At 44.2% G+C, this 14,139-nt stretch overlaps 1 protein-coding gene across 1 annotated transcript in view; it reads right to left on the bottom strand.

Annotated features, from left to right (window-relative positions):
- The window catches only part of LOC143346324 (spondin-1), a 148,954-nt gene that overhangs the window by 129,347 nt on the left and 5,468 nt on the right, over positions 1-14,139 (bottom strand). Inside the window, exon 2 of the mRNA XM_076774316.1 lies at positions 9,367-9,601. Within this exon, the coding sequence (XP_076630431.1) occupies positions 9,367-9,601 (235 nt within the window). The remainder of the gene's footprint in view (positions 1-9,366; positions 9,602-14,139) is intronic.

Below are 14,139 nucleotides of genomic sequence, written 5' to 3'. Positions count from 1 at the left end.
CCACTCAATGTCCCGTCACTTCCTACCATAGTTGAAAGAAAGAGGTAGAAAACCTTTGATAAAGGCAACGTGGCGGCGGTGCACGCATAAAATTAACGAACCGTGCGACGATTTTCCTCGCGGGTCTCTGGTCTCCGATGTTCCGAAGTTTAAAAATCGTCGAATTACCGTATATCATCGGGTAGTCTTCAAAGTCCACCCTCATATTCGTGGACAATTAAACCGACAGACGAATCAACGCCCAGCATACGCGAAAAACGGTCCCAGAAGGGAAAGAAAAGCGAGAAAGAGCGGGAACGCACACAGACGACGACGACAAAAGACCAATAAGAACGAAAGGGCGAAGCAGGGTAAATAAATTGGACGGAAAAGGAAAGCGAGACGCGAGTATAAAGAAGGAGGGTAAACAAGAGCCCCAAGAGAGGGGGAAAGACAGAGAGAGAGAGGAGGAAAGGGATGAAACGAGTTGAGCACGACAATGCGTAGTCGAAGCGGTAAACTTGAGGGTTCGCGTTTATTAAATCAACAAAAGCCCCACGGGAGGATGAGTTTTCAGACGCGAGCAGTACATCTGCAACAGAAAGCTTTTCGTCGTATCCCTCCCCCGTCTATGTTCTTCTCTCTATTTATTTGTCCGCCTTTCCCTTTCTGGTTGTCTCTCCGCTACGCCCCCGCCTCGTTCGCCCTTTGCGGCTCGTCCCAGCGCGTGCTCGCGATAATGACAGGAGAGAACTCCATATTCGGTCCGTACAGAGGCCTCCCACGGTTTTGTTTCGAAAATCGTTGCTTGGAAAATACGACTAATTTCAGATGAACTGTAAATTAAACACCGTCGATCGTTTTCGAGCCGTACAAGGAGAAAAATCTCTCAAACTAACGATTCTACGAAAAGTATCAAATAATTAGTCATAATTCCGGTTTTAAATATAAACGTTTCGCGAAACGGCGAATCTCGCACTCCGCAGATCGTTTCATCCAGCGTTGTTTCATCTATCTGGCGGAAAATTCGTGGATTTTCAACGTTAGAGGAATTCTGTGCTCTTCAAAGGTTCGACAACTTTGACTTTTTACGAACGTTTAATCATGCCGCGCAAAACAGGATGTACCCGGAAGTTCGGACACAGGGATGTGCTCGACCGTATGCAAACTTTCGCGCAATAGCGCGTGTCCGTGCCGTCGATCAAAAACACAGGGTAAATTGAAGAGCACGAATATTTAGACGATGCACGATCCCGGACGCGAAAACACTTCTCGCGACGAGGGAACCGTCGAGCATTCATTTTTCCAACCACAATTTTGTCTCCGGAAGCACAACACCGACGCGTTTTTGTTTTTCTTTTTTGTAGTTTATTTGTCAACGATGGTAAATTCGATCGATCGCCAGGCTGAAAAAATAGAGGAAAATGTTCTAGTTGGAATCGTTTCTAGAGCTTCGTTTATTTCCAGCCGTCGCGAATTATTCACGGGGGCCCTGATCGATGAAACGCAACGTATGTGTTTACGCGTCGAAGCAAATCGATGACCATGTTTGCTATGGCCTCTCGCGCGTAAACAAATGTCAATTTCAATTTTACCCGACGTTCTTAGAAGACGAAGCTCGCTCGAAACGCGCGTGAAAAATTAATTCCTAGATTGTTTCGACCGGTCGCCTCGCGGCGACGCTTCTTTTTTTTTTTAAATAAACGCCCCCGCGATTCGATCGTTATTATTTCTGGAAAAATCGAGCGCGACGTAAACGGCAGGGATCGAGAGATGCCCTGAAAAGATGAATCGCGGCGCAAAGCGAGCCGATCGCAAGAAAATGGGGGCTTAATGCATCTGACGTTCGCGGAGACTCGTAATGACGGATGGAAGAAACCAGATGGGACCCTTATTGTCGAGCTAAAAATATTGAAACGTTTCGCCGAACCGTTCGACTTTCCCGTCCCAGGCTCGGCTACAATTTAAAATCCGTCGAGAACGAAATGATTCTGGCCGAATAAACGAGCGGGGGAAAAAATAAAAATGACGGAAATTTTTTATCGAGCGATCCTTCGCTGGAAAATGCGTTTCGAGCACGTCCGTGTACTTTTTAAATCAATTTTAGTTATTATCATATACTCCGTACACGCAAAAACAGATATAATCTTTGAGAAATTTAAAACTGTTGTATCGTACAATATTTTACTAACTTTATAAGCGATAATTTTTATTTTGTTCAACTTTAGGTATTACTTCGTGTATACATTCTAGAGTTTTTCTCGTGAATAATAATAATGGTTCGTTCACGAGTAAGAAAGTGTTTGTAGTTAAGTATATTTAGCATAGGATCAGATAGGAGTCCCTAGGTTATGCAATTCTCGATCGAGGAGATCATGAATCAACGTTGTTGTAGCGAGAAGCACGAGAAGAAAAAGCGCAGAACAAGTAGCGCATAATTACGAAACAGCGAGATGCTCCGCAAAGATGAGCCGCTTTAAAACAAGCCGACGCGTGAGGAACGCGCCTCGTATTCCCAGCTGGTATTCATATTACCTGGAATTTCAATTCCCGAGGACCTTCAGCGTCTCGCTTTAATTAACCGCCAGGCCTAATAAACGCGTCCACGGTCGGTTGCCCCGAAAGAGCAACCAAAGCCTCTGCTTTTTATCCGCGAATCAACGCACGCACGTAGAACCTGCCGGAATAAGGATACGCGAGCGAAGAGCAACGAAGAATACGCAGAGACGCCAGACCCGTACCCTGTCCCTTTTCATTTCTGCATTACGGCTCCGGAGAACCCGGAAAATTTCCCATCCTGTCGGAAAATTTCAGACGCGGAGCCGCCGCGGTGGAAAAAAACCGCGAGGAATTGCTGTTCTTCGATGGCGTTGAATTTCCAATCGCGAGACGAGCGAGGTTGGAATAGAAATCTCAAGCACGATGGAAAATAACATTGAAAATGAGGACGAGACGACAAAATTACGGATTGTTAGAATTTTGAAAGCGTAGCGTAAGGTTTCTATTTGATTGTTGATTTTTTTTACATCGTCTCTATTGAAGGTAGTTGAAGTTAATGGTTAAACTTTAATTTTCTTTTCTTTTTTTATATTTCATAGACAATTCCGTATTATTAGTTACTAGATTGTGAATATTCATATCAAAAAACTATAAAATGCACTTAATAGGCAAAAATACAAGAAATACTTAGAGTAAGATACGAATTATTATATTTAGGGGTTGGAACAACCCTCTACAAAGCTCTCGTTTCATTAATTCTGTTAATGAAAATATGAGTTTGCATAAAGATCCACAATCTATTAATTACAATCGGAAAAGAGTCGCGAATAGATTCAGTTTTGTCGATCATTTTCACCCAGAGTTGGAAACAATATTATTGGGTTACGAATCGCTTTCGAAAACGTTCGAAAGTTAGGAAAATATACTTTCGAACGAATATCGAGTGTCAGCGAAGTATATCCACGGTTAAACAAACAGGAAAAGAGGCCTGAAGTTTCGTGGACTAAATATTGCCCCGTGGTTCTTTCATCCACCCACGCCACTTGTCATGCGTTTAGTACTTCCGGTTCTCGGGCATGGTGGACCAGTACCGAATTTCAGCCGTTCAGGCTACCACATCCACACGTCATTTAATTATTTTCGAACCTGACATATTTAACAAATATTTCAAAACGAGAGAACATCAGTAAAGGAGTAATATTTAACGCATAACATTGGTAGCCCAGGAAATGTACATGTCATACATTTTCTATTAACTTTTTTATACTTTTTAAATTTCAAATCTGGTCCACTCTTACCTTCCAAGTCTGGCGACGATTGGAGTAACTACTTTCCGCGCTCGAAAAATTCAGGGGAATCGGAGACTAGTAGAATCGGACGTCACGGTCAGACCATAGAGGAACGGAACGCTACTTTTTCTGCTATTATTGGTATCTGTACATTTCTACGCATCGTCTAGGCAATTAAGAAGTATACTTTCCACGTTTCTACATACAATACAGTCGATGAAATAGATATTTAGCTAGCTAGCCACCTTCACAATAGCAGAGGGACAAAGTACGTCGATTAATTTTGTATTTACGTGCCTCCGTTCTATCTGCATAAGTTTGTGAAAAGGCCATTGCCCGTTAAATTATTCAATGATAATAATAACAACTTTGGGGATGGTTGGTCAGCGATGGCGTATTTCTCGTCGAAGATTGTTCTTTCGAACAAAATCGCGCGATAAAGGCGCAATTAAAGAAAATTCGCGTCGGCGTAAAGTGCATCATTTTTTCCCCGATTCCGGTCGGTTTTCAGCGTCGATTCGAGCGCGACTGGTATATATACGAGAAAGGATAGAGAAACGGGAGCAAAACGAGAAGCTCGACTCTCTCTCGGTTCAAGCTAAAAATACATCTCCTCTGTACCTACGCCCCCTTCGTTCTCGGGCACACCCCGAGCGACTCTCTCTCGCTCTTCTTCGCCATCTCCTCGGCCTGTTTCCTCTCCTCGGTCGACGTGCTCGACTCCTCTCTGTCCCTCCGTCTCTGTCCTTCCGCTTCTCGTTGCTCCTCCAAACCGTCGACTCTACGGCTATAAATAAAAAAAAGAAAAAAAAAAAAAATAACGAGAACATCGCGCGCGCTGCGGGTGTCTCGAGAGTAGAATAATTAGAAGCGGCCCTCGGAGCGTCCGCAGAAGAGAAAACTCTACGCCGCGAAGCGTTCTTCTCGCTCTTCTTCTTTCGGTACGCTTTCGACGTGCTTTTGCGTCTAGTTTCTCGCGCGACCAAAGATTTCTTGGATCCACGCACGCCTCGAATACGCCACGGGATCCCTTCTCGCGACGCCTCGAATCAACTTCACCTCCGTTTACGTGCATAGGGCACCAACCTTCCGCCATCTTTCATAAATCTTGCGATTTAAAAGGAAATAAATACATTGAAAATATAATATGAGTTTACTAATGAGGGGGCTGGTGGTTGAAATAACAACTCCACGATCTGCCGCGGGTGTGGGTGTGCAGCCACACGTAAGTTAATGTTATAGTCCGGGCCAAAATATAGCGAGGTTGTAAACTCGAGTGGGTGTCAAAGTTTACACCTTTCAGCTCCCGAAACAAATGAATTGACAGAAATACGAGCAGCTAAGGGCCTTAACAATTAAATTAAAAAGTTTCAAATCGTTCTGGAAAAATTATTTTCGGTTGCGGGGGTCAATTACAATAATTTTTGGTGAATAGACATACCCCCGAAATCTTACCCACTTTCGAGAAAAAAATTCAGTACTGGCGGAACTTTAAACGTTAATAACTTCTTAACGAATCCACCATCAACAAATTGGTATTCTTGATTTTCGTCTTATTTTGGCCTCTAGAATCTCGCATTAAAATTTTTGCCAGGGGTGGGTGAACATCCTGTATATGCATGTAGAAAATGAAAAAAGATAGTGCAATTACGGACACAGAAAAACATTCAGAAAGGCACCCTCAAGCAAGATGTCATGTACGGCTCTAAGTGCCGCAGCAATAGTCGGTCCCAATCCTCAAGAGATTAGTTTACGACCTCGCTATATTTTGCCCCGGACTATACAGCAGAAGAGAATCTAAAAAATCAAGAGGCTCGCTGGGCCCGGATCGGGGTGGTCCGAAGCCCAGGCGAAACCTTGAAGGAAAACAGGCGCCTCGTGTTTACCAGGACGAGGCTCGCACGAGGCCCTGAGAAAATGGGAAAATAGGAAGCTCAAAACCATCCCTGCATTTCATTCCATTCATACCATGGCAAGGGCGTAGTGGCAATACAATGGCCGCTACACTAACTTTCGTGACCAACAATGTAATACTCCTTTTTTGTAGTAAAAGGTTTTTCTCTCGAATAAATGAATAATAATAAAAATAATGAAATGGTCCATTGGATTTGACGTTATAAGCACGTTTGATTCCGAATTTCAACGATTTCTTTCTCGATCCCGTGATTAAAGCGCGAGGAATCGTCTCTGACACGAGCGTAACGGTTTCCGGCGAGAACGTGCGCCAGCCACTCGCGGAGGACGATGTTTTATTAATTCACGTGCGTGCGTTCGCTGTATTTCTGGCACCGTCCGCTAGAATTCCACGAATCGGCGACGAAGGCGAAATCTCGGTAACGCAACAGTCGGCGACCTCTCCGGTGGAATATCGGGAAAAATACGGAAATAGTCCTCGATCTCGATCCGTCGTCGTTGAGATGAAACAGGAACGAAAATCGTGGGCTACGAGACGAAACATCCACGATGGCGGAAGTAAAAAAGAATCGAATTAAGTCTGGCCGCAGGAATTGCGCCGAGCAAACAACGGGAGAACCTCGATACCGATTTCAGGATTCCTCCTGAGCGGAGGAGGAAGTTCGAAAGGTAGGAGCGACGTTCGGGACGCGAATTCCATTCCATTAGTCGGCCGTTAACGATCGAACGTGCCGTTTCGTTTGTATACGCGAGATATATCCTGAAAAGGCTTTCCCGGAGGTCCTACGGAATGCTGGGGAACGGAGAGGGACTCCTACCGTCTCGATAGCTACGACGAATCGCCCGTAAAGGATTTTCGATTTCGTTTTGTAGCTTCTCCGCTGTTCGCTTTGGTTTCGAGTTCTGCGCTCCTTCGTTTCCACCTTCGTGTTCCGCATCAGCGTTCAATGTTTATCGCCGACCACGTACTTCGACAACCATCATTTTGTTTCCCCTAGAACGGACGTAGAAGAACGGATGCACTTTCCACTTTCCTCCGCGACAGATTACTTTTTACCTTTAATCGATCCCAGACTCGCGAAATCAATGTTTAATATTTCTTTATTTAACTCATTGACTATTTAATCTAAATTTGTTCGTACAAGGAATGGTCACGAAAATGAAGAAATTTGTTTTACGAATACCTCACGAATGTAAAAATATGTTGATTTTAATTTATAAGGCTTGACGACGAATGAGTAGCCTCATAATTGTAAAACTCGACATCAAAAAGGTCCTCTTACGTCGGATTAATAAGGAACTTCATATAAAATTAAATTTTTAAATTAGAAACTCAAAGTGTAAAAGAGATATTGCATGGAATATGTTTAAAATATGCTGAAGCTGGCTTTAAATTCGAGTCTGCCACGGAGGAATCAAAATACCGATCGATAGGATCGTATTCTTTTCGAAAACGTTCCGTTCAGCTTCCGGTGGTGGGTGGAAGCAAATTCCCAGCAGCTACTTTCTTCACTAGACACCGATACCATTTATGTTTGAAATCGATAGTCTTGCATCGAACCATTCTAAGATATATCTTTCAACAACTTGACGCTTATCGAGACATTCGACATCGACACTCGTCAGTACAACCTCAAATTTCAACACAAATTCGCACACATTGAGGCTCCCTGGGAATCCCAGCTCCCATATAACAGTCACTTGATTTTCTTCTTTTAATTAAATTGATAAACGGGGAATCTAAAAATTTTTATTCGTCGTTGAGATCCGTCAAGGGGGAATTTCATCCCTTAAACATCCATCGAAATAAAATCTCCGGGAAAAATAACAACCACGAATTCGACTATTTTTCAGCGGAACCGAGACTGTCTCGAGGGAGGTTTGACGAAACAGGCCGGAATTCCTGCGTGAAATCAAAATTTCGCTTCTCGCGTAGGAACGGGAAATTCGACGAATTAGCTTTTCCCGCGACGGAGGAATCCTTCGAAGGCCACCGTGGCGGGGTCGTGCGAGCTCGCTAACGATTCTGGAATTCTCCTCCCCGTGCAGGGTAAAACAAAATGCCGTCGACGCTGGAAATGCCGCGCATTCGCATTCCCCGCATTCGTCCGGCTTTCCCTCTTTTCCGTTTCCTTCGTCTCCGCGACCTTTTCGACTCCCCGTCGACTTGCCAACCCTCCCCTCGATTCGCCCCGGGAATGCGAGGACGGTCTTTAAACCGAAATTGAATTTCGGGCGAACGCGTGCCTTCCTAATTCGAATTTGACGTTTCCTGGCCGCTCAGAAACGCGTCCCTGCGAAAACACGGCCAATGGTGACCCCCGACACCCCCGACGACGGGGGCCGTGGTTGGCCTCTGGATTTATTCGACTTTCGACTCGCGCCATCGACGGGGCGCGCTCTTGGCCGCAGCCACGAATCGGTGGCGCGGAACCGTGAAAAGTTACGAGGCGCGAGGGAAATTTATTGACCGCCAGAGACCCGCGACACCTGTTCCCCCGGTGGCGGCCATTACCATCTGAAATATTTCTCTTGTTTATGGACCCGCCGAACTCTGCTTCCCGCAACATACAAGCACAAAACGTGCCCTAAGGTCGACAACACGCAATTTTCGAAAGTGTGTAGCAGAGTACTGGAAGGTCTGCACAAAAATTTCCAAGGGCTTACTAAAAAATTAAATTAAAAAATTTCAAATCAATCTGGAAAAATTATTTTAGGTTGCAGTGGTCAATTACAATCATTTTTAGTGAATAGACATATCCCTGAATTCCTACGCACTTTCGAGAAAAAAATTCATTATCGAAAATATAGTGTCTGACCATGACTGAACCGATTCCCCTGAAATTTCATGCGTATGTTTAAAAATTCATAACTTCTGGACGGATTGAAGGATTTTAACGATTCAAAATTCAAACAATGAGAAAATACATTGGATGTAAGGTCTACTCGTAAAACGTGACAATTTAAGTTTAACGATATCATTTAATATTTGATTTTTCCACGTGTAATATCTGACGTTATATGTAAGCAACATGGTCGACTGGCGCCAATTTTCAAATGACGCGGTAACGCGTTGCCTGTATTCAACTAAAGAACTCGAAAGGAAGCAGAACTAGTTTCTCAGAGACTCAACTCCGCGAAAGCAACTATTTTACGGTTTACCCAACAAATTCTCCATTCTTGGAAAGATCCTCGAAAACATTCGACCTATTTACAGAAGAAAGAGATTATAGTACGCGGGACCGCGGATCCTGGGATCTTGATACGCGCTAAAACGACAGAATGCGCGTCGACTACCGATAATTTCCGGCTTCTCCAATTATCGTTTCTCGCTCCGACGGAGAAAGGAGGTCGAAGAGAACAAACCTAGGAAATGGCGTGTTCCGTGGTAAGCTGACGTTGCTCGAAGCGCGCCGTGGCTCAGAAATAAGCGCTCGCTGATCATCGAAGACGCGCTAACTGGGATTTCTCGCTGAAATCCCAACTTCGAAACGATTCTACGGGCTTGCCTTCTATCGCAAATCTAGATAAAACTTTCGGATTCTTGCGTGTGTCTTTCTATCGTTCGCTAAATTTCTTCTTTAAGAACGCAAAGCCGTCCCAAAAACCCATTCCTCGGGGGCAGCGTCGTTTCTCTGACCTCCCCCCTACAGAAACCCTGAGCTGAAAACGTTCCAAGACTCACCGATCAGCTTGCCAAACTGCGCCGGCGGCTTCCATTCTGGATAATGCCGTGGAAATCGCGCCCTCGACCAGTAAGTCCTTAAAGTGACTTTATACAGCGCCAGCTTATCCTGTTTGTCCTCTTTTTCCTGTCTGTCCTGAGTGAACGATCCGCATTGGGCGACCACGAATACCAGCCGCGTCCCTAGCAGCGTCAACAGCAGCGTCGACCACCGCAGCCACGTCCCGCGAAACATCTGAAAGTTCATTAACGACTAACGTTAATACAATAAAACACGTGACAGTCGTGCTACGACAGAAACGATAAAAAGATCGACAAGTATATTTGTTCGTTCGTTTGCCTCGACAGGATAAATCGTGTTCGGGTTCGAAAATCAATTCATTGGTCGTAGTTCGTGCTTTCCATGGGCTTCTCAGTTTCCATACTAGCGAACAACAACGTTTTTAGAATACGAAGACGCCCACCCGTTGATCGAACCGACGCGAAATGCGTGCACGTACGCGTACGCGTTTGCACGTGCACGGGCTCCGATCGACCGCATAAATTTCACGGAGTTTTTAAAGCCCTGATAATCTTTCGATCAGAGGCTCGATCAATCCGACGGCTTGAATACGAATCGAAATTATGCCGGACCGTGCAACTCGTTGTTATCCCCGGTGGCTTCGAACGCACCAATGCGCAACAAAGCTCGGCGATCGATTTATGTGGTGTTTCGTTCGGGCCAGATTCCCAAAGACTCGCGTGTAAATCAAAATTGGGGAAAACGATGGAAGTCGTGACTCGAATCTGGTCAGAAAATGCAATTTCCAATTGGAATCGGCTATAAACCTTCGCGAAACGCCCTGTTAGCTCTAAACCAGTGCTCATGTTCGTAGAAATCGCTTCAAACGTATAGAAGAATACAATTTTTATCGATATTCATATATCTACGTTTATGGAATTGCATATTTAATTTGTTGCTCGATTTTTTAGCACAAACCTTGTATTTTTATATATCGCGGGAAGATAGAGGTGCGACAGTTCCCGCACTCGCCAGCAGAGGGCTACGTCAATGTTTCTCTCTCTCACAAGTACTCGACAGACCACCTTCTATTTCACTAAATCATATTATACGCATTCAACAATATTATACGGTATTTCTAAAGGTGTACTTCTGTTGAATTATCCACCTCCAATAGCTGCAATTACACTATGTCGCAACTACGCCTTCGGCGAGTCAAGAGCAAAGTCTTCCTTCGTACGTTCGCTCATCACAATATTATTAGCAATATTAGTATTTATAAGGAACTATGCTACTATTGGATCAACGTTTAGCGTCGCGTTCGTCGCGTTTATTTCAGAAGAATTTGTCGAACAAACGAACGTTTGACATCCACAAAACCGCGAACGGTGGAAGAGGGAAAAATTGCTGTTCGCTGTTCGGCGTAACCAGAGTTTGTCGAAAATTGTAGCGCGTCCCCGATAATAAAGATTTTTGAAGCATCTCTGTCGTTGAACGGGACATATTGTACAGGTGGTACGATTGCGCGTACGTAGAGAGATGCCGCGCGATCGTATCAGCCCCCCCAGCATGCATCGACGCGTTCTGTTTACATATGCAGATTCGCGAGTGTACTCAAAATTCAAATCGCATTCGAAACGCTTCCGATCGGTCGACGCCGCCCGCCACTCGTCGAAATTTCATGGCGGTGTCGTCTACGCGCGATTTTCCGCCTCGCCAATCGTGTTACGGTCCCACCGTGAAAACTCGTTCATTTTCCATTAATCGTTCCGAAGTTAATCCTCGCTAGACCGCGACGTCGATCGCGCGTGCCCCCAAACCGCCCCTGTGTGTGTTTCCTCGACCACCGTGCGCCAGAAAACACCACTTTCGAACTCGTTGTTTCATGGAAATATCATGAAAATTTCCGAGTAACTTCACCCTCGCTTCTGTCTTCAATAACTTCAAAATGAAATGATTTTTGGAGCCCTAAAACCTTTTCTATAATTATTTTTCCTAAACTATTGGATATTGTTAATTCGTCAGTGTATCTTCACTCGTGTTTCCAAAGGTTACACACATTTTTTTAAGTCACAAACTGTACAGATTTATCAGAATCTGTAAGAAGCAACGAGCTATGGAGGGCGTCGAACTTGTTTGGAAAAATTCAAGAACGACTGCGCCCGAGAGCCCCTGGGTTTGAAAGGGGAGTCGCGAGTTTCAGCGTCAATAGCGAAAATCAGGAGAAACATTGAAACAGAGCGCGAGAGAACTTTTGTAAAAGGTTTCGAGCGTTTTGCGATCGTCTTTTTCGAATCCCTCTCTCGCTGGAAAGTTCTGGCATAACAGGAAGCAGGAGAGGTGCGTCGCGCGAATGTTGTTCGCGCGTGCTGTTGGAATTCCATAAAAAGCACAGCGCAAAAGGGTCGTTCGCGGATAAAACGCATTTTCGGAGTGTTCCGTGTATTTTCGTTCGTCGACAAAACCGAGAGTTTAAGAGACAAGTTCTGTTAACGAAAATCTAAGAGAAACGTGTCGATGAATTCTGTCCGTCGCCTTGATCGACCTGTTAGGATAATGTTACTTTTATTCGTTTCGAAACGCAAAAATGAGCTCGTCAAAAATGGCGGTTCGTCGAGTTACGGTATCGGTTTCATTTCCATTACGAGACCGTCCAACGAGCTAATTTTTCAACGCGAGGGTGGACTCGCAGGGAGAATTGTAAATACTGTTTTGTATTTACAACGATCATTATTTGACCGAAATGGAACGGCGAATCAACATCGCGAAACCTGCGGATGATATAGAGTTTCGGTGTTTAAATAATTGAAAAATGCATATCGTCGTGTTTGCCCTGCTTTTCGCGGAAACTTTTGCAATCACGCGTGTTACAATGCGTTGTTTGAGGTTTCTAATCAAACTGTGACTAAATATGCTCAAAAATGGAAATCCGATACTAAAATTCTAGCATTCGCCGCATCGAATTCAATATTCGTAGGTTTCCATAGGTGAAATGGAAATTTTTCCTGTGTTCTTTTTACTCTTTTACGAAATAAAAAAATAAATGGGGGGAAGAAAAAGTTAATCGACGTCTGCACGCGCGTTAAAAATCGAGGAACCTTTCTGTCAACCGTCCGGACAGGCTACCGAACTTCGAAACGAGTTGGCCCGGGCGTGTTGATCCGCCTCGCGAGTATAAATACGCCGACCGCTCGGCGTATTAACACAACTCGTTAACGAATCGCGTGTATCTCGAAAGTTTCGCATTTTCCCGGTTGCCAAATCAGAGAAAACTCGTTAATTACTTTCCCACCAAGAAACTAAAATAAAACTTGCTGGACTTGGAACGCCATGGCTGTCCGTTCTCGAGGGAGAGAGATCGGGCGATATCGCGATAAAGTAGCGTGTTTCTGTCTTCGAGAAGTATTAAAAAAAAAAAATAAAAAAAGAAAAACGGTGGCTCGCAACCATTGAATTTTAAACAGATTTTTCATTATCGAAAATATTCATCGAACGCTAATTACCGAGTTAACGGCAGAACGAAAACGGTAATGAAACTCCCCAGAGGGATGAAAATTAAATGCGCCTTTCCGTCGCTCGTAAAAATACACCGATACGAATATCGTTAGCTACGTATTTCCCACGATTGAAAATAAATTCAACAGGAATCACTGTTTTGCAATAATCCCAAATGAACCTTTGTTATCTGCCCTTCTCTGCGAGAGTCCTTTTAATTTCCGTTAATCCGCATCGAACACGACGGGGGTAGGGGGAGGCGCGCAAAAACGTAAAGGGACGATTCGAGATATCAAAACGAGTCCCGTCTCTTTCCCGGGAGACGACCAAGAAAATTGCCGGACGAAAAAGTTGAATCGTTTAACGAGGTCTATCTTCCTGTAATGCGACTTCTTCTACGACGCAACCGCGCGAGCGCAGCATGCAGATGCGCTTCTTTTTAACGGCGCCATGCATTAGCTTATCTTGTACTCTCCGCGCGGAACAAAGACCGCCATCGATTTATCGCATGAAATATGCATCGTTCCGCCGCGCAAAAAACACGACTGCATCGCTGCGGATGAATAATTGCGTTCTTAGGAAATATTATTGTTTCGTTCTGCGTAAAGATAACAGGAAAGATACACAGTGAGATTTACTAAATTGAAGAAAACTATGTTTACGCAGTAGCGATTCTTAAAATGAACGTCGTTACAGGGTTGGCACGTTCATCTCTCGTACAGTGGAGGCGAAATTCGACACCAGCAGACGTTTACAGAGTCTGATATAGTTGGATAGAAATGTTCAATTTACGAATCAAGGTATATAACCGTATTTTTTTATTTCTAGTATTTATAGACAATCGCAACTCTGTTTAAACGGAATATATTCTTACTTTTATTTTAATGCTGAAAAGAGAATTGTTTCTCTTCGAAAAATAGACGCTCGAGTCCCGAAAGCTAAAGTTACGTTTCTCGCCTTAACTCGAACGCACACACTAGTTATTCGTAGACTAGGAAACATTTTCGCGGGAAAATGGAGCAGAACAGGGACGTTATTTCACCAGTAAAGTCGTATCTCGTTTACTGTCACCGACCATAGAGGTTTCCGCGGCTACTAACTCGTGGCAGCGAGCCACCTAACTGAAAACTACTTTATCTCCTTCTTTCTCTTTCTCTCTCTCCCTTTTTACCTTTTTTTTTTATATACTTCATTGCGTTTCATTAACCTCGCCCGCCGGAATATCTCGCGAACGCGTAATACTCGTTGCACGAGGCGGATTTTGCTTACGCGTCGGA

The sequence above is a fragment of the Colletes latitarsis genome, chromosome 10 (genome assembly GCF_051014445.1).
Source record: "Colletes latitarsis isolate SP2378_abdomen chromosome 10, iyColLati1, whole genome shotgun sequence".
NCBI lineage: Eukaryota > Metazoa > Arthropoda > Insecta > Hymenoptera > Colletidae > Colletes > Colletes latitarsis.
The sequence above is the reverse complement of the archived record's forward strand: the minus strand, read 5'-3'. Positions and strand labels throughout refer to the sequence as shown.